At 30.8% G+C, this 25,378-nt stretch overlaps 1 protein-coding gene across 2 annotated transcripts in view; it reads left to right on the top strand.

Annotated features, from left to right (window-relative positions):
* Window positions 1–498: 498 nt before the first annotated feature.
* LOC124371687 (poly(U)-binding-splicing factor half pint) overlaps window positions 499–25,378 on the top strand; it is a 41,974-nt gene continuing 17,094 nt past the window's right edge. Inside the window, exons 1-6 of one of the 2 annotated variants that reach the window (XM_046830028.1) lie at window positions 499–717; window positions 9,005–9,119; window positions 15,465–15,530; window positions 18,128–18,285; window positions 21,439–21,485; window positions 22,768–22,981. In XM_046830028.1, the coding sequence (XP_046685984.1) occupies window positions 673–717; window positions 9,005–9,119; window positions 15,465–15,530; window positions 18,128–18,285; window positions 21,439–21,485; window positions 22,768–22,981 (645 nt within the window). In that variant the 5' untranslated portion in view covers window positions 499–672. The other variant, XM_046830034.1, reaches the window with a different exon arrangement.

Raw genomic sequence — 25,378 nt, 5'->3', positions numbered from 1 at the left:
GCTAACAAAATATTTTTTCTATTAGCAGAAAGTAGAACCCTAAAAAGATATACACGCGTACAAAATCACAATGTCGTACGGTAATTTAACCAGTTTCTAATGTCATATTTTTAAATACAAAGTACAAACGCTAAACGAAACGAAATATACCACAGTATTGTAAGAATTTTATAATTCCTTTGTTTAATTTTCACATATTTAATCATATTTCAAAATATTTCCACACATTTAACGAACACCACTACTGTTTGTATAATGAGTGGTATTCTAAAGAAGGTTATGGGAACCCAAAAATTAAATATGTGCACAGTGGGTTTTCAAATTTAAACCTCATATAGACAAATATATATATATATAATATATATATATATATATATATATATATATATATATATATATATCTAGCTATCTTCGGTTCTCTATCTAGAAAATTAGACATCAAAGGCTGTAGACGTAGTCGGCATTTTATTATTCTTCTCACCTTACCTACTCTTCATCGACAAATCGGTGAAATCGCCATTCGTCAATCGCCATCTTTTGGAGTCGTGTCCGTGGAATTGAGTTGTGGTTGTGTCAGTGATCTTAGAAATTCGGCTTTGGTATTATTGTTTTTAATAATTGACTTGAATTTAACTATATTACAGGTCTTATTTGTACTGAATTCTATTCGCAATGGCTGCTACTCAAGGTTTCATGATGAATGGTGGAATTGGATTGGTAAGCAAAGGATTGTTAACTAGCCTACTAATTTAGACTAAATGATTTCTTTTGAGATTTTTATAATACCCATGTTAGTTTTCTTATATTTTTCTTTAGCAAGTGGGATTCCTAAAGCAATTCTGATTGAACTTAGTTATGTCAATTTAGCCTATTTTCAAAGCAAACGTAACTTAAATCTTGTGTTCAATTATTTATGTTCTTCAAACAAGAAACACCAAGTAGGTAGACATTTTGTGACAATCTATTACACTAGGTTTTTATAAACCAGAATAAAGCCAATTTTTAAGACTAGCCTGTGCCAGTAGATAATTTTGGATCTTTAAGTTTTTATTTTAAGTTCTTTAACCCTAGAACTGGCGGTCATTTCATCCTGTAGTGTCGGGCTGTTTTGGAGCTTCGCGCAAGGTTTTTTTAAAAAAATTATGGTATTTATTTACAATACCGTGACCATGAAAAATGGACTTTTTTCATGGGTTGGGCATTTATAGCCAAGTATTATTATCACAGGTGCATATAAACTGGGGGGAAAGTATATTATTGTATTATATTGATGCCTTTCGGGCATTATTGCGTTAAGGATGGAAAATAACCGACAAAATTTTGTCGAACAACACTTGGAGGGTTAAGGATCAGGGGCATCACGTGATCTGGGATTCGACTTTTGCAAGCTCAAGTTAATTTTTTTTCTAAAAGAGCAAGCACTGCGCAGCGGGCAGGCATCTTTGACAGGATTAACGTACTAGTCAGCATCATTTCATTAAAATTGCCAGAGTTACTGTCAAAACCAGAGTTTTCAGAGGATTTCAAAAAATCGTAACTCCTTTGATTTTTGTTGCCGACGAATTTTTTCTTCACTATTGTTTTCAGGAAAAATTGTAGTTTTCAGGAAAAAAAAATGAACATACCTTTCCATGGTCACGTTATTGTAAATTGATACCAAAATTATTAAAAATATAAAATAAAAGCAATATAAATAAGAGTATATATTTTTGTGTTCAGAATTAAACGTAGAATTGCACTATATTGTAAAATTAACCATAAAAAATTTTCTAATATTAAACACTTTTTTTAATCAAATATAAAATTTACGAAAAATATTTCTTAAATTTGGGGGGGACCATACCTAGCAAATGAAGTTATAGTGAGAAATATTTATAAGTGAGATAGCCATTCTGTGTTAAATTTTATCTATTAGTTTCAGAAAAACATTTAAACATTATACACATTTATGAAAGCATCATAAAGCTATAGAACAAAAAGCAGCGATGCGTATAAATTCTGAAAATTGGGTGTACACGTAAGACTTTGGTAAAACAAGTTTTGCTAATACATTTATCTATGAATACATGTTATATTGCATATTTTATTACTTAGAATTAAATAGAATATACAGTTACTAATGAAATAATTACCATAAATTATTTTTTGAAAAGTAAAAAAAAGTTAAATTTTGCCATTATTCAAAAATTTTGCGAAAAATTTTCATTCAGCAAAATATAAAATCGTTTCTAAAGTTTGTACTATATCAAAATTTATAAATTTATGGTTTATAAGTAATAGGAAATATTATGTAGTTAGAAAACTATAAATATAACTAAATATATTGGAAGAATATAGAATAACCCAAACAGTTATTAACTTATATATAATCAAAGAAATTACAGGAAATATATATTTTATTGTGAAAACTATCTATTTACCAAAAATAAATAATTACTTCAGAGCTAAAAGAGTGCTATAAATAACGTTTAGTAAGTGAAAACAATAACAAACTATGTGAAATGAATTTTAGCCAAGTCATTTTGCCATAGCCTACACAAAGCCGGTAATTTCTCAAACATATTTCAGTAAATAGAAATTGATTTATTCTAAAATATATATGTTTACACTACTACGACATCAAACAACACACTACACATTAAATAAGACACTAAAACACGCGTAAAACTAGTATTAAAACTTACAAATATCCACAGCTCGGCACGAAAGTGATACAGAACGGCAGCGGCAATATGGCGGTCACAACAAACTGCGTCGTTTTCTTTTACGTTCAAAATGACAAGCTTGCTACGTCATAACCATAATACAAAGAGGAATAAAACTCATCTGTTCCCTAGCATTTTTCTTCCCGAATCCAATGGTGCATGAATTATATCGATACGTTACCGGAGTATATTGTAAAAAGTAATTATACGAGGGAATGTTTGACCAACAAAATTTTGACGGTTAACACTACAGAAGCGGCATTGACCGACAAAATTATGTCGATTAACAGTTCTAGGGTTAAGATACATATAAACTAATTTACACCTAAATATATTTCAATGAGAGAGGCTAGCTGAATTTGAAAGACAGTAGGCTAAGCATATAGATGGAAATTTATAATAAAATAATTAAAAGTTTTAAAAAATCGTAACAGTTTTGCAGTTAAATATAATTTGGTTTTATGTTTTCTTGTTTCTCATAGGTTATTATTGTAGGGCCTGAGTACATAGAGTAAGATAAGCGGACCTGATTTTTTTACCAATATTAACAATTGATATTACTTAATTACATCCATCAACCGATATTGATTAATTTGAACAATACATGTAGATTTTCTATTGTTCGTGAATTTTTATGTAGCTTATATACTTCATTGTTTATAATTCTCTGTGTGGTATTAAAGGATTAGACTACATTAATTTTTTATTTTTAAGGGGGGAGTCCATGCTGAAAACAGCAAAAGATCTTTTTTTCTAAATTTACATTTTTTTAAATTTTCTGTTACCTTGGTAGGGTAGGGTACGATAAGCGGACCCGGTTTTTTTTATATCAAAATTGGCAAACGATATTACTGAATCATAACCATCGATATAACCAATCGTTACTGATTAATTATTTTGAACAATTAACTTAATCTATATCAACAGCTGTAAACACTTTCAGATAATACACATAATCGTACCAAAAAAGTATGTGAAATTTGTGGGGAAGAAACAATTGTAACTGTGAGAGGAGCAAATATGGTCATCTTCAGTTTTCCTAATTTTGGTTATAATCATTTAAATGCGAATTTAAAATATTAAATTCACATTTTAATTTAAAACATGTGATTGTTATAGATACTTTTATATCGATTGATAGTCTAGGATTTGAGATGCGAATATTAGGTATCGATGATTACATTCTTCGATATAAAAAAACCGGGTCCGCATATCGTAACCCTACCCTTGGTATATAATTTCTGTACACAAAAATGTCAAAAACATGATCCTACTAAGTTATTTTCACATAGAACTTAAAATAATAAAAAAGCAGTATGCAATTAATGTTTTGGTGCAATTTACAGCCACAAAGTAAGTGTAATAATATTTTTGTTTTGTTTTTATGTTATATTTTTTGTAAATGTGTCTGAAACATGTTATTGTTCAATAATAGGCCTAATTAGTGAGTAAGTTATGGTGTTTTTACAGACTGGACTTCATTGGAATTGCTTTTCAAACACGTTATTGATTGATCTCATATAAAATTCTACAAATAAGTATAAACAATATTTGCAGTGAACACAAATTATTAATAGGCTATGATTGAATTGACATTGGTTTTCAACACATGGCATTGACCACGTGCTCGGTTTTAACCCTCCAAATGGTGGTACTTTTTTCTCCAATTTTTACTGATTTTGTATGTTATTCACAAAAGAAAATTTGTATAAAATACTGTAAATTGTATAATTGTGGCATATTATATAAAATTAAACTACATAACACACAGAATACAATGGTAATAATATGAAACATTTACCTTGGATAGGTGTGAAAAACCAATGGGTTGAATCCCAATAATAAAAATTCAATTTTTTTTGTTTTTGTGTTGGGGTGAGTAAGTTACTGAATTTAATTTGTTTACACAAATCCAAAATAGCTATTTTGTTTTAAAATTTAACTATGAAGAAAAATGTATATAGTTTATATGTATTATTCATAAAAAACACACTAATTGCTGATCAAAACTTTTATGTACACGTTTTTACTGCATTTTAGTCAGTATCAGAGCGAACCTCATTCTTCCTGGTTTGGCAGGCCTCCAGTAATGTTCTAAGTAAGGAAAACACTCCCTATGAACCCCACAATTACAAGCTGGGACCAGAAGTGACTTTTGCCCCTTTTTTTGGTATGCCCACACACTGCACAAAGTCTTTCACTTTGGCTTGGTAAATGACCGATCCGGTGAGGAAGATCTCCACTTGGTCCAGGAGGTGGATGAACTGGTTGTGAGGATTCCACTAGTGCCAGTATATCTAAATACTATATCAAATTAAAGTTTGGAATCTAGTCTTTTTTAACCATATCTGATATATAGCATTTAAGTCTAGACATAACATCGGAAATACCGGAATAAAAAAGGCTTGCGTTAATAGACGCTAGAGCGTCTCTGCCACTGGCGAATGAGATTTAATAGACGTTGTAGCGTCTTTCACCACTCGGAGGGTTAAATACATGGTAGTGACCACGTGATCGGGTTGACATAACCTAAATTGGACATTTCGTTGATTATTACTCCAATAGAATTAACATCATATTTGTGGCTTTAACATATGGCATCACCAACCTTGGGCAATACATCATGACCCAAATTCTTGAACTACATCACATAACACCAACAACGTGGCCAATTAATTAATCTTATGCTGATGATCATCATATGACACCAACAACGTTGGGCTTTTAAAACAAACACCTATATTTGAACTTCATCAGATGACAACGTGGGACAATTAAATCAACACCCTCAACTTAATCTACAATGAATAGCGCAACCAACATGGGCCTAGAGCTATACATCCATTCAACACTACCTAATTACTTTCCTACAACAATACATCTGATTGTTGGTTTTTTAAATTCATGGTAAACAAAGTGATATTCTTGACCTTATGATGGACTGGTACTTTCTCCTTCTTGCCAGGAACTTTGTTCCTGACAGATTTTACATCCCGCTTTCCTGGGGTCTGCCTACTAATGTTAACATGACAGTAAACAGTTTTAGCTACTGATTTAAAAAATGTTTTCATGTGTTGCCTGTAGTCATAAAAAACTTTGTTCCTGCAATTGTCGATGTCAAAGTTGCTTTTGGTCTCATTTCTTTAACCCTTCAACGCCGTTATTTTTTTTTCATGGTCATACCCCTTCGTGCGTTGATTTTTCTGGCGGTTTTTTAGAGATTTTGTGTTTTATAAATAATATATTGATTTTAAAACATTTTACAAAAACGATAACAGTTTTAAAATAAAATCCCTAAAATATGTTACAATATTTCCCTAAAAGCTAGCTAACCTACAAACCATTCCCAACTCATGTTTATAAAACACAACAAATTGTTCCTGTCAAAACGGGATTTCCTTCTTCAAAACAATATAGTTAGCTTGTAAAACTAGTAATAAAGCATAACTAATAATAATAACTAAACAAAGGAACATAAAACACACAAAAATATGTCAGTAAAACATAACCACCACACTAACAATGACTGTAAACAACAACAAACGTAAGTTGACAAACGATCGGCTGCACGGCAATGACGTCGTCTTGAATGCAGCTGATTTCTCAGATATTTTTTCTAAAGATCGATTTTTCGAGATATCGACTCAATTAATCGAAAGTTTGAATCTTCTCCTTTCGATTGGTATACATTTTTCATTGAAAACATTCGATAGTTGTCTGTTACAGCTACAAAAATAACCGACTACTCCATGACGTACTCAGTACGGCAAAACGCGTTGAAGGGTTAATTACAGCCTTCCACTTTCCAGGACTTTTTGCAGTTATCTACACACCTCAGTTAAAACTTTGCTAAAGGTTTGAGGAGATTTTGATGTACCTTTTTTAGGACTGGAGAATGGATCAAGAATTAATCTTTTCTTTATCTTATGTTTTTGTACTTTGTCCGCTTTTTTTAATCACAAAATCTTTAAATATTCTTCAGATATTGTTGCCTTCTTGTTATAATAGATTTTTCTCTTACCTTGTTCCTGATGTTCAGCGCACTTTTCTTCATCTTCTTTTTTCTCATTCTAGCTACTAATATCTTCTTGGAAATTGGTGGCATAATCTATTAACAATACTGCCTTTAATATGGTTGGTAATTACAATTGGAGAGTAATGTAACAAAACAAGTATGATACAGACCATAAAATTACAATTATTAGGCCACTTAACAAACAATTGGAAATTAGCTTAGGTTAAAAATAGGTTAAAGAAAATTAAATATGCAATTTCTATTGTAAAAAGGTATAGTTGTATAACACAGAGAATTGTAATTTGTATATTAAAATTGTTGTGATGAACAAGTTTACTAAAATTTATCAAAATAGAAAACATTTCTATGGTCATGAGACTATGGCCACAAGTGACCTACGTTACCATCATAGCCATTTTGTTTTAAAGTTATAAAACTAATATAAATCATTTGACATAACTTCAACATCTAATTGAGTTTGTTTTGAAAATTACAATGAAATTTAGCTGTTATTAACCCTTTTAGTTCCAGAGATAGTATGCAAATTCAAGCACCGATCACGTGAGCACTTGTAAAAGTTATTTCAACCTTAATACTACTAGTAACATATTTATGATAACCTAATCTAAACCTACTTTTATAGCCTAATAGTAAATAGGAACAGAGTGGCCTGTTTCTCGCTGACATCGCTTCAGTGTACTCTAATTTTCACAGTAAGTTAAATAATGTATCATTTTTCGAGTAATGTAGTTTTTGTAGGTCCCCGGTAAAAAAACTCTTCCAAAAATAATTAGTGGCCTCCGAATAATACCAAAGTACAAAAGATGTTATATATTTATTACATGTTTTGAGTTTTGAACAATTACGTAAATTTGGTGAAGCAAACATAAACGATGAACTCCTTTCTTATGTCTTTACAGACAAATGTAGTCTTTTTTCTTCTCCCAACAATGTTAGTGCCAGCTGCACTACAAACTGAACAGGTTTTTTTCCTCTTCAAGTGTAATTGTTCCTAAAAAAAATCAACCCCAGCACCCATAATTTTTGTTAAGCTCACTTGTTGGTTTGAATATTTTTGTTCTTAAGCTAATGTCTAGAAAGCTTTTCTTTAATGATATTTAGAACAAGTCCAATGTAGTTCCAGGATTATCTGAGTTTTGTTTGTAGAGTATGTACTCATTCAGTACCATTCTTGATAAGATGTTAAGTGTTACTTTCTTCCATTGTTCCGTTAACCCCCATATATCCTCCAAATATTGGTAGAGCATTTTATATGAAAAATCAATTCCCTTCATGTAGTCATTGTATTGAAACGAGTTTAAATTCTGTTGATAACTAGAGGCCTAAATGAGACTAATTATTTTTTTATTCTGTAAATAAAAAAACTTTTGAAACAGATCACCCTGTAGCTTAAATTACGTATTACTTGGTTTGTTTAAAAGCAAATAGTAAATAACCAATCAATAAAGTTTCAACTTTTAAGCTAATAAACATTGTAAATTATTTGATAATTTCATTTAAATCGCATTTAAATATCCCAAGGTAAAAAAAATGTTTATTCAAAGCTTTAATTTTACATTTTTGAACAACACTACAATGTGATAAAATAAGATTTATGCTAGTATAGACCTAAATGTTTAAATGCTATATCTAGAAGCTTAATTTATATAAAAATGTATATTTAACAAGTTTGAATTTTTTTATGACCATCACTGCCAGTTTTGTATTACTATGACTGTTTGGAAGTAAATTTTTAATCTTCAATACAAAGTGTTCTTGCTCTATTTTTATTTGAGGGATATTTTCCTTATAAAAAATCTTGTATATATTGTTTCTTACTTTATGCTTATATTTAACAAGTTTGAATTTTTTTATGACTATCACTGCCAGTTTTGTATTACTATGACTGTTTGGAAGTAAATTTTTAATCTTCAATACAAAGTGTTCTTGCTCTATTTTTATTTGAGGGATATTTTCCTTATAAAAAATCTTGTATATATTGTTTCTTACTTTATGCTTATATTTAACAAGTTTGAATTTTTTTATGACCATCACTGCCAGTTTTGTATTACTATGACTGTTTGGAAGTAAATTTTTAATCTTCAATACAAAGTGTTCTTGCTCTATTTTTATTTGAGGGATATTTTCCTTATAAAAAATCTTGTATATATTGTTTCTTACTTTATGCTTGTAATTTCTTTCCATAAGCACATTTTAGAACAACAGCACTGTTGTTATCTACATTTAAGGGATTGGCATTTACATAAACATACTGTTCCTATAGCATCCAGGTGCAGCGTTGTTGCCACCACCACCTCCTCCTCCACCAGTACACCAAGACCACCTGCTGGGCGGTCCTGATGAACCTGCGGCCAAGAAGATGAAGCCATTAGCCTCGGGTAAGTAGGTACCACAATTCACAGCAGTCAACCACAAAATACTGAATTGGTAAAGATCCATTTGTTTGCCTCAACTGTTGTATGAGAAGAGATTTTTTGTACTACTTCCATTTGTCGTGTAGTGTGCAATGCTAAGCAGTAAAACTTAATGTATACATCGGATTTTGATAACATTTTTGGGTTTGGGTTCAACCTGTCTTGTGTATCAGGTGGACTATTGGTACCTAGCAAAGGTTTCTTTGTTTTCAATAACATTTTTGTTACCGGTCATGTGGTAAAATTTTAATTTCAATTTTATATGAACTTAGTTTATTTTGCTAAGTCAACCATCATCAAAGAAGACTTATAGGATATTGTACTGTTGGAAAAAGGTTGTGAAAGCAATAATACAAAACTAATATTTTTTCGTCTGTTTCTGGGATGTTACAGGATTTTCTATGATACTGAGTCCTTCAGCCAAACACACTTCGGAGTCACACAATTTTGTTTTTTGGCTGGGAAACTAGGCCTATTTAACATATTTGTCGTAACCGAATCAAATCAGTCTGCAAATTTATTTGAGACTGACAATCAATTAAAGTTAGTAGTTGATGAAATTTAAAAAGTAGTTTTTGTGTTGTGGAGATTTTTTGTTTCAGTTTAAGAGTGAGCGTCTTCATTCTCGAGTAATCTGGGTACGGTAATAAAACAATGAAATGCATTTAGCATTTTAGTTTTTTCTAGAATGTTCTCGGTGTGGGATTTTATTATCTTATTAAGGGTTCCATCATCAATAGGATTAATCCATTTAGTCAGTTTATTTTTAATCATATTAAATGAAAATCAATGATATCATTCAATGAGTGAAATATTTGTACAAATGTTAAAATTTGAAGTACTTAAATGCCACAATTTGTAGATGTGAATTTTGACTCTATGTCACTGGAGGCTGATTCTGGTTGGAAAATAAACAACACACAATTGTTGTTAAATTTGTTTTTTACATATAGTGAAAAATCTTTCCCACTTGGCTTTTTGACTTATGAGATGATTAGCTTCAACTGTAATAGTAATTTAACTTGTTTAAACCCTTTGAGAGCCAAGTATTTATTGAGTGGGTTTACCGAAAAGTACTAGGTATTTTTCTAGTGAATGCACCTAAAAGCCCTTTTAAAGGCATTTTGCAAGGTTTCAATAAAAGATTTACAGTTTGATTATTTAATAAGCTATCAACATAAAATAATAAACTCTGTCTAATTAACATAAAATAACACAGTCACCATAATATTAAACTTAGGTATATCAAACTGGACTTACCAAAAACATTCATATCCTCTTCTTTGTCCATATAACTAGAAAGGGTATTCAATTGTCTATAGATCTTGAAAAATTTATATCATCACCTTCAATAATAATCTTCAGAAACTAGTGTCACATTGTTTCCGGTAGCCATGTCAACCAAAAATTTTATATATAAGTTCTAGATTGATTTTCGTTAAATTTAATTGATCGGATATGTACTATAACAACTTATTTTGAAAAGAACAGTTCTTCACGAAATAGTTAATATGATACTAGTATAAAAATATAAAGTTTTTGATTTTTAGTGATTTCTTTCCCCGAACGTCCGGTAAATTCGTTTGTTGGCACTTTTCAACCAACTTTTTACGTCTGGTAAAATCGGATGTTGGCATTCAAAGGATTAAAGTCAGTTGTCAGTAAATCATATTGTTGTGGGTGTATTGTCGTTAAAATTATGTATTGATTTATGACAGTCCGTCCAAAATGTATTTACAAAGTTAACAGCGTGTCATTAGTTCGAGGTGATGAAACTTGTTGCATGACACACACAAAGTTTAAATTACTAATCACATAGAAGAAATTGCAGGAGAAAGTTTAGTAGTGTTTAAAGTTTAAGAATGTTAATGTTGTCCTAAATTCTTGAAAATACATGGGCCCTACTACAGATATTTGAGTTACTGTGGCTTTTTTTGTATTGCAAGTATATGTTTGTATTAAATAGAATAACACATTTTTAATGAAGAAAATACTGATATTTTTTAATATACAGACATTGCAATACTTGTTTTGGATTCATTAATAGAGAACATTTAGTATCAAACACTACACTAAAAAAACAAAATTGACTTGAGTTACTTGATAAATTCATTTCAGTGACTTATAGTTAATAGGAATAGGCCTACATAGGTGGAATTCAAATATAGCACTGTGTAAAACTAAACTTGATTTTAATTAAAGCTACGATGGCTTATGGTTTTAGCAGACACTAGTTTAATTTTTGTCAGATTTAGAATGTAAACTAAATCAGCTATTTTTTATCAAACCTTCTTTAAGCATCAAGTTCTCAAAAATAAATCTTCTGAGTGCTAAAATCATTATTATGTCTAGCTTGAGTAGCTATCCATTCCTCCATAACACTGTAAAGACTGAGGACTATTATCACTTAAAAAGTTAAGTATACAATTCTTAAAAGTTTTTTTTATTTGAAAATGTATTGCACTTCTTAAAATGTCTTGTTACTATAATATATCTATTCAAAAAATAACAGATTCAGTAAAATATCCAACATTCAACTTTTCTGTTATGTCCTAATTTTTGGTATGTTCTGGATGTTCGCAATTTTTCTTAATTTTTTAAGTTTAGTGTGTAGTACTCAACCTTGTGTTTAGGGTGTAACATCTGAAGAAAAGAGCAGCTAAACCTTTTCTTGATTCATTGTCTGTTTTTATTACATTGCAAATGTACATAATTATGTAACAGATCATCCCTAATCGATAACAAACTTAAACAAAAACATGTTTTCTTAATATTGAAAATAATTTACCTAGGAGTGCAGTGTGTTATAAGAGACTCTAATATTAACTGAAAGGCACAGCAATACAAATATATGATAATTAATATTATTTAAGAGTAACTAGATATACGGTTTTGATTATTGTACATTATCTCTGAGTTAAAAAAAAGCATAGTTAATAATTAAACCGGTAGCTGTAGTGTACACATAAGTTGCTAAAGTTGTAAATAAACATGATGTCTTACAACATTTGCCTAGTAACAATTCTTAAGGTACATTTTACCAATGCTTTAACATACTCTAAATAAGACTTACGTACATTTTTTAATGCATTGATTTAAATGCAGTTTTTCTATCTGAAATTTACTTAAAGACTTACGTACATTTTTTAATGCATTGATTTAAATGCAGTTTTTCTATCTGAAATTTACTTAAATCAAGCTTTGAGGCTTCTCAGGCATAAATATTATTCAGTATGATGCCATGTTTATTTCAACTGAAACTTGTAATTTAAGATGCTACACTAGTGGCTTTGCGTGAATGCTTGTATGTGTGTTTTAGAAACATCTCTCACGGTAATTTTTTCTGGTTATGCTTGCAGATATCACGTTCCCATATTATCTAGGAGAAGGCTGAACTTCACCACCCCTCATTATTGTTTTCCCACCCTATCCCATTTTGTCAATACCCATCAATTTTGTGCTTAGATATAAGTCTGTAGGTCTTTTACGTGGTTTTTAAAATCATTTCAGTACATTCATGAGTTTTATACCATTTCCTTTTAGATATATGTATCGGTGTGTGTTTCTTGAATACTGGTACTATAATAATTTTTATTTACTTTTGACTGCACTTTTTTCTACCCCCATTTGAGATATTAATCGAGAAACAACAAAAATATGGGGGTAATATACTTTGAAAATTAAATTAAGTTAATCTCACAAATCTGTTTTAGCAGTATTATTCTAATGGAGGCTAACATTTTTTCCTTACAACTAAAGAGGAACAACTAACTTACATTAGATTTTAAAAATCTATTTGGAATAAATAATCATAAAAATTGTTTAATTATATTTTATCCTTGTTTTGTAATATATTTCAGTATTTATTTTATCTTTTTCAATATTGTGTGGTCTATATTTGTATTAATTTAATATTTCTAACATATATCAAACCAATTAGAAAACAATATTAAATTGTGAAAACACCTTGATTCAAGACGGGTTTGCATAATAATGATATATAACTAGACAATTGGTTCTGTCATATCAGTTGTCACACAAAAGATACTCTTCTTCACTGAAGGAGTTGAGGCCAGTTAAAAGGGCATATTTACATTTAAAATATAATTATAAAAATTGCAAGTATTTAAAAAATGCATTATCTGAGTTATTTGAAAAATCAAAATACATCTAGTGCATTTAAAATAGTTCCACAGAATAATTTTGCGCAATCAGTTACAATGTGTCTTTAGTTATTATTTTTAAATCTTAATTTTTCATTAATCTATGTTAAGTACTGCTGGAGTTAGTATTACGCCTCAATATTGTGTTTGCCTAGAGTAAGGTTTCAGTATGAAGATATGTAACTTATTATTTCTTTTCTGCTCTTCTGTGTTGTTCCATGGTTAAGAGTTGCACGAGGTGCAGGTGGACTAGCGAAATGAACGGTCAGCTTTGCAGACAGGCCTCCTACCCGTTGCGGTAAAGGTCTCTCAGACAGATTTAGCGTCGGTTCAACTCCTCTGTGTTTGTTTTTTTTTTTTTTCAAATTCAGTAATTTGATTAGATTGAAGCTAGTGTAACTTCCAGATCAACATAACATTATAAACAAACACAGACGAGTTTTAAATTTTAAGTTAATCATAATTTATTGACAATCATTTTACTGTTTTATAAATAATTTGGAACTACTTGCCTCTGTAGTGTGCACATTCGTTGGACCATAAGTTTTTCTTATACAATTTGGGGTAAACAACACTGTTAAAATGAAGTACACAGGTCTTGTGTTGGTCATAATTTAAATTTTGTTTTAAATGCTTTACTGATTGAACATAAACTTTATTTTTAATCCCATTAAACTCTATTATTAACATTTTGTTAAAATCTTAAACATTGTGTTTATTAAATTAATAACTGGACCCATTAAATTAGAATGTGATGACATAATTTGTATAACATAAATTAATTTAGATTTATGAGTGTTTTATTTGTATTTGAACAAGTTTTAAAATGGTCACTCTTTTTATGTTTTAATCAGGTCCACCATTAACTTTTTATTTTATTTTAACTTTTATTTAACTTCCTATCAGGCAAATTAAGATGTCCTCAAATGCTTATATTGCAAATTCTGTAGTGCAAAGAATTAGCCTACTTTTTAAAATTAAGCCAGTAAAAATCTCTATACTATTCCCAGTGAAATCAATAATAAATCTCTGTGAGAAATTCCAAGAAAGTACAGATTGAAATAAGGGTTTAAATCCTAAAACAAAGAGATTTGTTGCTATTTATATGTTGTACTTTGGTCAACAACTGTGAACACGTCAATGCATAAATTATTAATTTGAATTAACATTTTTAAGAAAATTCTCATCTAATGGTAATTTTTAATTTATCAAACACTATTCATATTGGTGCATCATGTTCAGTCTGAAACAAATAATATGAGTATGAGTACATTTTTTACATTTAAGTTCATTCATACTATTTAGAAAGACAATTTAAAACACCTTTACATATTTGTAAATGCTGTAAAGTCAAGGAGTCAGCTGCAAATTTTTTTACTGGTTCCATGAACATGTTCCTTTTGGAAACCTGTTAAGTAATAGTTTTTTGTAGTGCTTTCACATGTTTTCATTGTAAAATTTGAAGGGTTTTTTAAATTAATTATTTTATTTTCTACATTTAAATAAAAGGAAATTTGACTTTTACAACTGGTTTTTAATTGAGTTTAATATTTTATTCACACTGAATTGCTGTTACAGGAGTCACAATGACATGTATAATGTCTTGCTGAGACAACAAGTTTAGCATTTGGAGATTGGCATATGTTATTTATTTTCAAAATGAAAATATTCAGTTGTTAAATTATCGAGCCAAATGTTTTTTATTTGATCGCCCTGGACATATAATGGAATATAAATTATTAACAGTTTTTTGTCTAAGTTAAATGTTATTATTTTAATTAGATATATTTTGTATTTATTCCTAACAGTGTGGTAAACACAAACATGTTTATATGAAATCACGAAAGAAACTCATTCAATCACTCCATGTAACAAATAATATACTACAGGCAAAAATCTTAAATGTGATATTTTGGGACTGTGTTTTTGTGAACACTAATTCTTTGTTTAACATGCATTGTTCAACATTTATTATGTCTATGCTTCTCCAGTAGAGACATACATGCTGCAGTCTCCTTAAAGCTTTATAGCAATGATGATTCGGAGAGTTGTAGTTACGATCCTGTCATAAAACTTTGTGGTCCTTCATGAGTGCGTGCACTACAGAGGTCTTCTGATCTGAATCTAATGCTGATTGTTGTTACAGGACCCTCTTTCCCATTTTTGTCGGCCCCAATTTATGACTTCAATCAGACTGGAAGCCTTACACCTGGTAAGTAAAAATAATAACAGACTTACTTCCATATAATATTTTATAATGTAAACCAAAACATTGTGTCATCCCTATTTAATTCTTTAAATAATTATGTTACCTTTAAAATGCTCAGAATAAATTTTATTTTAAAGGAATTTTCTTCATTTTTACAATATTTTAACTATATTTTATTGACTTAGTTATTATGTAGTGTATAACTTTCAAGATTGTATTTGTTTAAATGATCCAAAATGATTGACAGTTTGAAAAAATGTATCTGTATTAATTTTTAGACAAGGCATGGCAAATTGTCTTTCCAACATTCTATAAACTATTATTAATGATTTAATACTAAAATACTGCAAATATTAAATAATAATTAGACAGCCCGAGAAATTAATATTAATTAGCAAATCCTATCATTTGAGAAGCTAGAAAAATTTATTTCTATCTGTCTGTCAGCATGATTTCAAGAAGAAGATGACTTGAATTTTTGCTTGAAGCTTCACTTCTATATGGTCAACAACGATGTCAATGACAGTACATGTCTATGAATGGGATTTATCTTAGCGTTAGCTAACATTTTTACATTTGTCCCATGGGTAACAATAATGACAATGAGAAAATAACAAAATAAATAAATTAATAAATAAACAAACAGAGCACAATGATATGACATTTTAACATGTAACATAGTAACACATGTGCCTAACTATTTGGAAGATATCTTGAGAAAGATATTTTTAGACTTTAGCATGAAACTTAATTTCTACATAGACAAGAGTGAGTTCTATGTTGGTGTGCATGTCAATCGATGAGATTTTATTAAAGCCTATCACTAAATAGGCTAGCACAATTTATATATTTTTTTTTGCTGGGATATAACATTGTATTGAACATTTCTTATATTAATATCTGTTCGTCTAATTTTAATGTCTGCAGGACATATGAATGAAATAATCTTGAACTTGAAATTGCATGCAGTCTCAGCAAAGCCTGTCATGCCTGTTTAGTAAAAATCTTTTATTTGTCATTTTGATAGTTAAGGATATATCTATTAGTAAAAGATTAACTGCATAATTTAATTTTTTATTTGTTTCAAATTTGAAATTTCTATACGTTTTATGCTCATATATTAAAAACTAAATTTGTCATGTGGCCTGACTTATTTTATAATTTATTTTCTTTATTGTAAACCCTTACAATTAATGTTTCTTTACTGTTATGAACAAGCATTGACATGCAATCAATGCAAATCTTCTCTATATTTCTTCATATTTATTTATTGAATAATTTTGAGTAGACAAATCCAGTTAGGTATTGAGATAGAATGCATTGAGGTAGGGCTGAGTTCTTTTGGATTGCAAGCCAGCAGTAATAAAGAGTTCACACATTTTTGTCAAAAATAAGGGGCAGTCATGAAGCCAAGCCACGCCAATTAGGTAGTGCTTTTATGTAATCATGTTTTTTTCCGGGTTTAATTGTTATTGGTTTTTTTTAATAAACTGTCATAAACGTCATATAAGATCCTTCTTATAATATTTATTTTTACTCCTTCATTATTGTTTTGCACAATTGTAACAGCTTTACACATATTTTATTTGTTGTTAGTTTTGATTGCCAAGTTTTCAAATTGCCTAGACCAATTGTTTTTCATTTACTTATTTTTATCTTTGCTGTTTCTAATTTTTAAAATGTAAACTCATATACTTTAACATTATTAAAGCTTACAGAACATAAAATCAAGAAAAATACATAAATAAGAAATAAATTATAAATCTAAAAAATACCTTTTGATTATAAATTTAAATTCGTAGTAGAAAGTTTTGGTTTTCACAAAAAAATTGTATTCTTAAAATAACATTTTAAATATTAGATTAAATCTGTTTTTTCTAAAAGCACAACTACTAGCTATAGTAGCATTTTTCAAAGTTAATTAAGTTTTTTAAAGAATCCCAAAAAATATATGTCATGTATATGCAATCTTTTTGTTTGTGAATTTTTTTAAATATTCTTACTCAAAATTTACTTACTCTACCAAAAAACTAAATGCAAATATTTGTTTCTTATAAAATTGTCGTCAATATCTTAGTTTTTCAAAAGTATTTATTCTCTCATCCCTAAGGTGGTTGAAGTTAAGAAATTCAGTACGCAACTTCCAACAAATTTTTATCTAGGTCATGTAGACATTTTTTGTAATTATCACATTAGTGTTATAATTTACAATTCCTGCAAAACCAGTTATAATAATACAGTATTTGGTTAACCCATATGGGTATGTATTTGGCTTAAAAATTAAAAAAACAACCTGTAAAGTGTTGAAAACCGCAAACCATTTTGAATTTTACTATGGTACTATATCTGGGGTTAAAAAACTAAACTAAATCAGACAATTAATTTATATTGCACAATTTTTGTTTTTTTTTCTAATAGTAATAGATTTTCATAATAGAGCTCTTCTCAATTATTGTTCTGTAAGATTTTATAACAATGATAGTTTAAACCTTTTTAAATAAATCTTTATTTTTTTATTAAACATCTTATTGAAGTAAAATATCTGCTAGTAAGGTTTAAATCAAAGGTATTTTCTATATATAACAATGTATTGAATGTAGGACCTGGTTCCCGGCTGGGGATAATTGGAATCCTTGGATCTCCACTGCCGAAGTTGACTGCTGAGCAGCAGGATGCAGTCACCAGGGCCAAGAAGTACGCTATGGAGCAGAGCATCAAGATGGTGTTGATGAAACAGACCCTGGCACATCAGCAACAGGTCAGCTCAACTATTTTGACTAGAAAGAGGTTTAAATTAATATCAAAGATGTCCCAAAGTGTCATAATTTTTTAATGCAACATAACTTTTAACAGCAAATTTTTTCACATAAACATGGGATTTAAATAAATATTTTTTTGTATCATCAGTATTCTTTTATTATTCACGATGTCAATGAGAAAACATTTAGATGTTAACATTGTCTGGCAAAAAAAAATTGTTGATATGTCAACACATTTGCCACTGCATGAGGCACATGTTAGGATACTACTCATTAAATATTTTTACTTTATGGAAGATCTTGGATTCTTTTATTTTTGTAATCTTTTTATACTACACAAAGATAATTTGTTTTGTACATCTATTTATGAAAAGTAATTAGGCATCAGTTTCTCTAAAATCAGCTGGTCATAAAACTGAAACAATAAGAAATTTCTAAAGACAAGTGATTTTTTGAATAACATTTCTCGAATATTTACTATCAAATGTTAAGGAAACAAAATTTTTCCGGACATTTACCATTGTTCAGTTTTACAAAAAATCAGTAACACTACCTTTCTAGATATTCAATCTGATCTCTTCTTCAGGTAAATAACTAACCTAACACATAATTACAAACTACACAATCCGACACAATGCACAGCAATAGAATAAGCTGAGGTCGGAGTAGCAGACAAATGTAATGTCTGGGGTTGGCGGTGGATCAGGTCACATCCAAAACTAGCTGAACATTTGCAAAAGTAGAGCAAATTTTGTGTTCAACCATAAACATTGCTAGTCTAAATGTGCTCAAGAATGAGTGCTGCTACAACCAGTGTCGGACAATTGTTTGCAGGAACTGGAGAGTAGTGTCGGCCACTAAAATTTCAATAATAAATATTGACGAGACATCACTGCTGTGTGTGAACATATTTTGTATTGACTTCAGCAACAACCAGCAACACAGCTATAGCAAATAATTGCTTATCTTGTTCACATTATGCAATAGTAGTTGCACAAATTCTCTCACAACTTGTCAGTGTAAAGGCAGCTTAATTTTGTTGCCAGTCTGCAGACTGTCAGCAGGCCAAATTTACCATGTCAGTCTTCGTTATCAGAGCGGCATTGGTAGCTGGACAACGGCTGGTGGATATCCAATCAGTTCTCTGATCAACTATTCATCTTAATGAATTCCCCGCTCGTGATGATCGGTTGAACAATCCAAAATGTTCGGACTAAATTGGGCAACATGTATGAGGAGCTTTTCAACATGTAGTCTTGTAGTCCATGACTATAATCTAATGAAAACATTGTGACTTGAACCACAGCATTTTGTGTGTTTATTTACTTTGTAAGTTGTGTTGTCGTGATGGGGTAATTCTATTCTTGCATTATCCTAAAGACGAAACACAAAATATGCAAGAACCAGTAATTGATAACTTTAATTGTACTCGTATTCTTCATATTACTTTTAGTGTCTTCTACTTATTCTGCAGATCATAAATTAACTGCACTTTGGTAACTCCTGTAGCAGATAACTTTCTGATGCATTCTTCATATTATTGATCAACAGTGGGATATCTTTGGAGCCATAATACTTTGGCGGGACTGTAACTAGGACTGCCATCAACGATGAGAATCTGGAAAGGCGTGGATTATGCATGGATAATGTCACCGAAATCTTTAGTAGGAATGGATCGATTCCAATACTCGATTCCACGGTTCTTTTTACTTGATTCCGATACAAACAGAAGTGTTTTAAATGCGCTTGAAAAATCATTATTTCACAATATTGCAATTAGTGACGTGTAGAAACTGATTCTCGAATCCAAACAATTCTGTTTGAGGACTGCAGCTGATCAGCAGTACGCAAATTACCAATTACTAATTACTAACACATTTTTTGTACTTTCTGTATAACAAAATTTAGATAGATAACCAAATTAACCTAAAACTGTTAGGAAACAAAATAACATGATAAATAATTAATATTTTAATTGAAGTTTGTATTTATTTTCTATATCTATATTTGTCGACACCAAAATGCTGGTTCTATGCGCGGACGTAAGGTGCTCGGCAATAAACAGAAGATTGTTAATTTGTATTTTATTCATTCGTCATACTTCGTGTAGTTGTACTGAAATTGATTCTCTATTAATGTATATCCATACATTTTTATGTAAATTAAATATATTCTAAAAGCTTATTTTATAACATACTATTTTATTATTTAAAAGCAGAAGGTAGATGATATGACGTAATTTTTAAAATGCATTCATTTTCCTGAATCTACAAATTTCTTTTGAAGTAGAATGGTATTCTTAGGCTTGTTTTACCAAAGGCTTAAACAAAGTTGGAAATAAAGTTCAGATGAATATATTTGAGATATTTATTGGTTTTACCGAACCAACCTTGTGTTCTGACCAAATCGTGGTCTCGTACCAGAAATTCATGTAGCACGGACCCCTGACCCGCAATGCTAGACTGTAGTCTGCCCCATGACAGCATCTGTTTAGACAAATGCAAATGTTTGTTCTCTTCATTTTTCTGAATTGGATACATTTATTTTCCAAACATCACAGAAAGAAAGATTATTAGGTATACACAATGTTATGTCTATATTGAACGACACAGAATTAAAACTAAAGAACTTAAAATAGGTGGTAGCAATGAATCGTCACTGAATTTCTTGCATATCACTAGCGATGAAATTTGTTAGACCACTGCAGCATCGTGGCATTTCTTGCAAATACAGCTGATGGTGATTTATTATCGATATTCCGCGTAATAGTTAAATACAGTATTATAGTTGTTTATTTAGTTCAAAATGGACTAGAGAATCAAAGAATTTTTACCAGGAAAATTGGGAAAATCCCAGGGATTTGAAAAGAGGTTTTCAGTGGCCACTCTGATATTCTACTCTTTGTTCACTTCACCAAATTAAATACAGGAAGTTATCAACTTGGAACACACAGTTGGTATGTATGGGATAGCTCTGATCTCCTTCCCTCTTGTGTGCAGACAGAATCATATTTTGTCCCAACACATTATCAAACATGGTGTTTGGTTGTTTAATTTAAAAAATACATGATAAGGGGAAATTAAAATATTGTATATAAAACCATTTATTTTGTTTATAATGTAAAAGTCAAACTAATTTCATGTTTTTTACAGCAAGCTAAATCATTCCACCGTCACCAGGCATTGGTCTTGATGTGCAGGTGAGTGTATTATATAATATCCTATTGGTTTGCCTTTCTGTCTTGCTTAGCAATGATTGTTGGCTACTTTTTGCAATGAATAACCAATTGAGTGCATTGTTTAAAGAGAATCAACTAGAATCAAACATCTGTAAGCATTTTGTAAATATTATCTTGCTTATTATTATTTATTATTTTATTTCAAAATAAAGTGGAATTATATACATTATAGAAGCAATAATATCCTTTTTTTAATAATAAAAAGTATATTAATGGAGTGTTTGTTTTTAAATTTATTGAGTTATATAATTAAACATGCATAGGCTTTATTTTATTATTCTAATGTTAAATTAGTTTAGAGTGATGCTTATATAAGTTCATTATATGGGAACAATATAGTAAGAAACATGGTAGAAAACAGTTTTTGAATTAAATTATGAAAGTAATGAATATTAAATATCTATAATAAAGTTTATTAAACAAAAATGTACATTCTTTACTATCTTCATTAAATGTTTTGAAAACAGAACATGCTTGTAGAAAAATATTCCCTAGATGAAAAGAATGATCTAGTCAATAAAACATGTAATGGTAATAATAATAAGAGTGGTGGTTTGTGTAAAGGAATTGTCAGGAAAAGTGCTTATATATCTATATGCCCATCTTCCAGCAATGTTCTGTTATCAGTAGATTTCTGTGGTAGTTCTTTATTATTACTACTATTTGTTATTTTTGTAATTGGCAGTCCAATTAATGAAGGACATGTTTTGTGATGTTTGTTAATGGTGCAGTGTGATGTTAAATTAGCTGTGATGGTGAGCCACAAACTGGTTGGCTCCCACTATGATATGGTCTTTAGCTGATAAGATCTGACTGCTCCAACAAGTCATTGGTTTTTAACTACTATTTACAAGAAAAAGAGAAAAGGTTTTGTTAAACTGTAAATATTCAAGGTGTAATAGGTTTTTGATTTCATATTTGAGTAAAAACCAGTTAAAAAAGCACTGAGATAATTTTATTACTAGGTATTACTATAATTGTTTATAGATTTATATTTGATTTACTTTTCTTCAAAACTGCACTAGATTAACATGAACCTTATATTGTGGTAGTAATTCAAATTTCATTCATTTAAGAGCAATACCAACCAACAAGAGCATAGTTAAAAGTTGCAATAATTCAGTTGCATACTTATTTAACCAACAAAAAGCACACAGTTAATAGAATTTTGGATAGTATAAACATTGATTATTTAATTGAGGAATCTACAATTGCATTGCCCTTGACATTACTTGTATTACAGGGTGTACGTAGGGTCTATCAGTTTTGAACTGAAGGAAGACACTATCCGCCAAGCTTTTCTGCCATTTGGGCCCATCAAGTCCATCAACATGTCATGGGATCCCGTAACACAGAAGCACAAAGGTTTCGCCTTTGTAGAGTACGACCTGCCAGAAGCAGCTCAGCTGTCCCTGGAACAGATGAATGGAGTCATGCTTGGTGGACGCAACATCAAGGTAACCAGACATATTTCTCATACTACGAATAAATTTGGTTTAATATTTTGTTGTATTAATTATGCTTTTAAGGTCGTTTTTGGCAACTGGGTTATCACCCTAGGAGTCCAAATTTGTTTCTCAATTGGGATTTGGGATTTATTGGTACATAGGTTTATTTCGTACCCCAGAAGTGCACTAAGGAAGGATTTTTCTCTCTGACCTTAGAGCTCTGCTTCACTGGCTTCTAAAGCTTTGAGAATTTGCATGAGGAATGCATTGCATCAAACATATATTATTAATTGAAAGAGCCTGTTAAATATTATTGGCTGTTCTATGTAAACATTATGATATGGAAACACAGTCATATGTTGTATTAATTTAACTGTCATTTTAAATGTTTACATTTATAATCATGAAAGCATAGAGCAAGCTTGAAAATAATAACACTTTATTTCAAACTTTTCTGTTATCATTGTTGAATATAGAGTTTATTCAGATAATAAAATTGGTAGTTTTATTAAAAATATACTTTTAACCGTAAATTTTAGCATATATTACGTATTCAGTACTTGGTCAGTAGAGTAATTAGACAATTAGACAATTTCTTTATTAACATATTCTTTGAGAACAGTTACACGTCAAATGGTCAATAAATAAAATTATAATAAATTTCAGCAATTCACTGGAGCAAGTTCATAAACTCATTCTCTGAGTAGAACGGCCGTTCCAGAAGCCATGCTGTGAGTTGCCTCTTGAAGTTTTTTGGCTGTTCTCTCTTGAGGTGCTCTAGAAGGTTGTTGTAATAGAGGGCACCTTTGTAAGATGGTTTTTGCTCGAACAGGCTCAGGCGATGCTGTGGGATGGTGAAGTTTGCTGCGTGTCTGGTGTTGTGCTGATGTAGGTCTCGGTGTCTTGGCTGTGTTGTTGTAATTGTGTGAATGATGACTTCCCTTATATAAAGTGATACTATTGTGAGTATTTTTAGGTCCTTAAATGACTCCCTGCAGCTGTCCCTGTAGTTTAAGTTGGCTAGGCATCTAATTGCTCTTTTTTGCTTTACAAGTAATTTATCTAAATTGCCCTTTGACGCCCCTCCCCATGCTGCAATACCATATCTGAGGTGCGATTCAAAAAGAGCATAGTAAGCAACTCTGGCCACGTCTGGGCTGCATACTTGCTTAATTCTTCTTATGGTGTACAGGCTAGTGGATAATTTCTTGTTAAGCTGATCGACGTGGGGTTTCCAGGATAGTTTGGAGTCAATTATGATGCCTAGGTATTTTGTAGAAGTTTGTGTCTGTCTATAGTCCGGGTTGTCTACATTTGTGTTGTTGCGCTTAGTGGTGAATGTCATTTGTACGGTTTTGTTCTCATTTAGGACCAGATCATTGGAGGAGCAGTAGAGTTTTGTTCTGTGGAAGTGCATGTTGGTTGTTAGTTCTAGCCTTTCTGTTGTTCTGTCGGCGAGAGTGAGTACTGTGTCATCAGCATACATTATATTGTGTCCTGCTTCACCTACCCATCCAGGCAGGTCATTAACAAAGAGGATGAATAGAACTGGCCCCAGTACTGACCCCTGCGTCACTCCTCTTCTTATACTGGTGGCTTTGGAAAGTGTCTTGTGTTTGGTGTTGTCCTTTGTGTAGGCTATTTCCACATGCTGTGTCCTATTGGAAAGGTAGCTCTTGAACCATTCCGCCGCCATTCCTCGTACACCCAGCCCTTGTAGTTTGGAGATAAGTTGTTCATGGTTCAGGCAGTCGAACGCCTTACTGAAGTCGAGGAAGAGGCTTGTGGCAGTGCATCCTTCTTCAAGTTGGTCTAAGATATATTCAGTAAGTTGGATTATGGCAGTGGTTGTCGATCTGCCTTTGCAGAAAGCATGTTGCTGATTGTTGAGGAGGTTATGTTGTTGTAGATGGTGTATGAGTTGGTGTGAGCGCTATTTTTTCTATTATTTTCGAGAATGTTGAAATTAAGGATATTGGCCTGTAACTGTTTCTTTCTGTGGTTGGTCCACTTTTATATTTCGGGTAGACTTTTGATATTTTTAATTTATCTGGAAAAATGCCTTGTGAGAGTGATTTATTTATCAGTTCTGTTAGGGGTGGTGATATTTCATTTTTACAATTTTTGATCATTTTAGCTGATATTTCGTCAATTCCGAATGAGGTTTTAGGCTTTAATGACTGGAGTAAAGTATATATCAATGACAAAGTTATTATCTAACTTTTATTACACATTTGAAAACTGTTTAAAAAGCCCACCTTAGTTGTATAATGACAGAAGTAGGCTTCTCAGAACCGCTCATCAGGAATACTTTAAATGGGAGTAATTTACAATGGTCATAAATACACACTTTTTACCTAAGTAGGTTTCACAAACATAAGTGTGTACATATTTTCTGGTTTGGGG

The sequence above is a fragment of the Homalodisca vitripennis genome, chromosome 1, assembly GCF_021130785.1.
Source record: "Homalodisca vitripennis isolate AUS2020 chromosome 1, UT_GWSS_2.1, whole genome shotgun sequence".
NCBI classification, from domain to species: domain Eukaryota; kingdom Metazoa; phylum Arthropoda; class Insecta; order Hemiptera; family Cicadellidae; genus Homalodisca; species Homalodisca vitripennis.
This window is presented reverse-complemented; position numbering and strand designations above follow the sequence as displayed.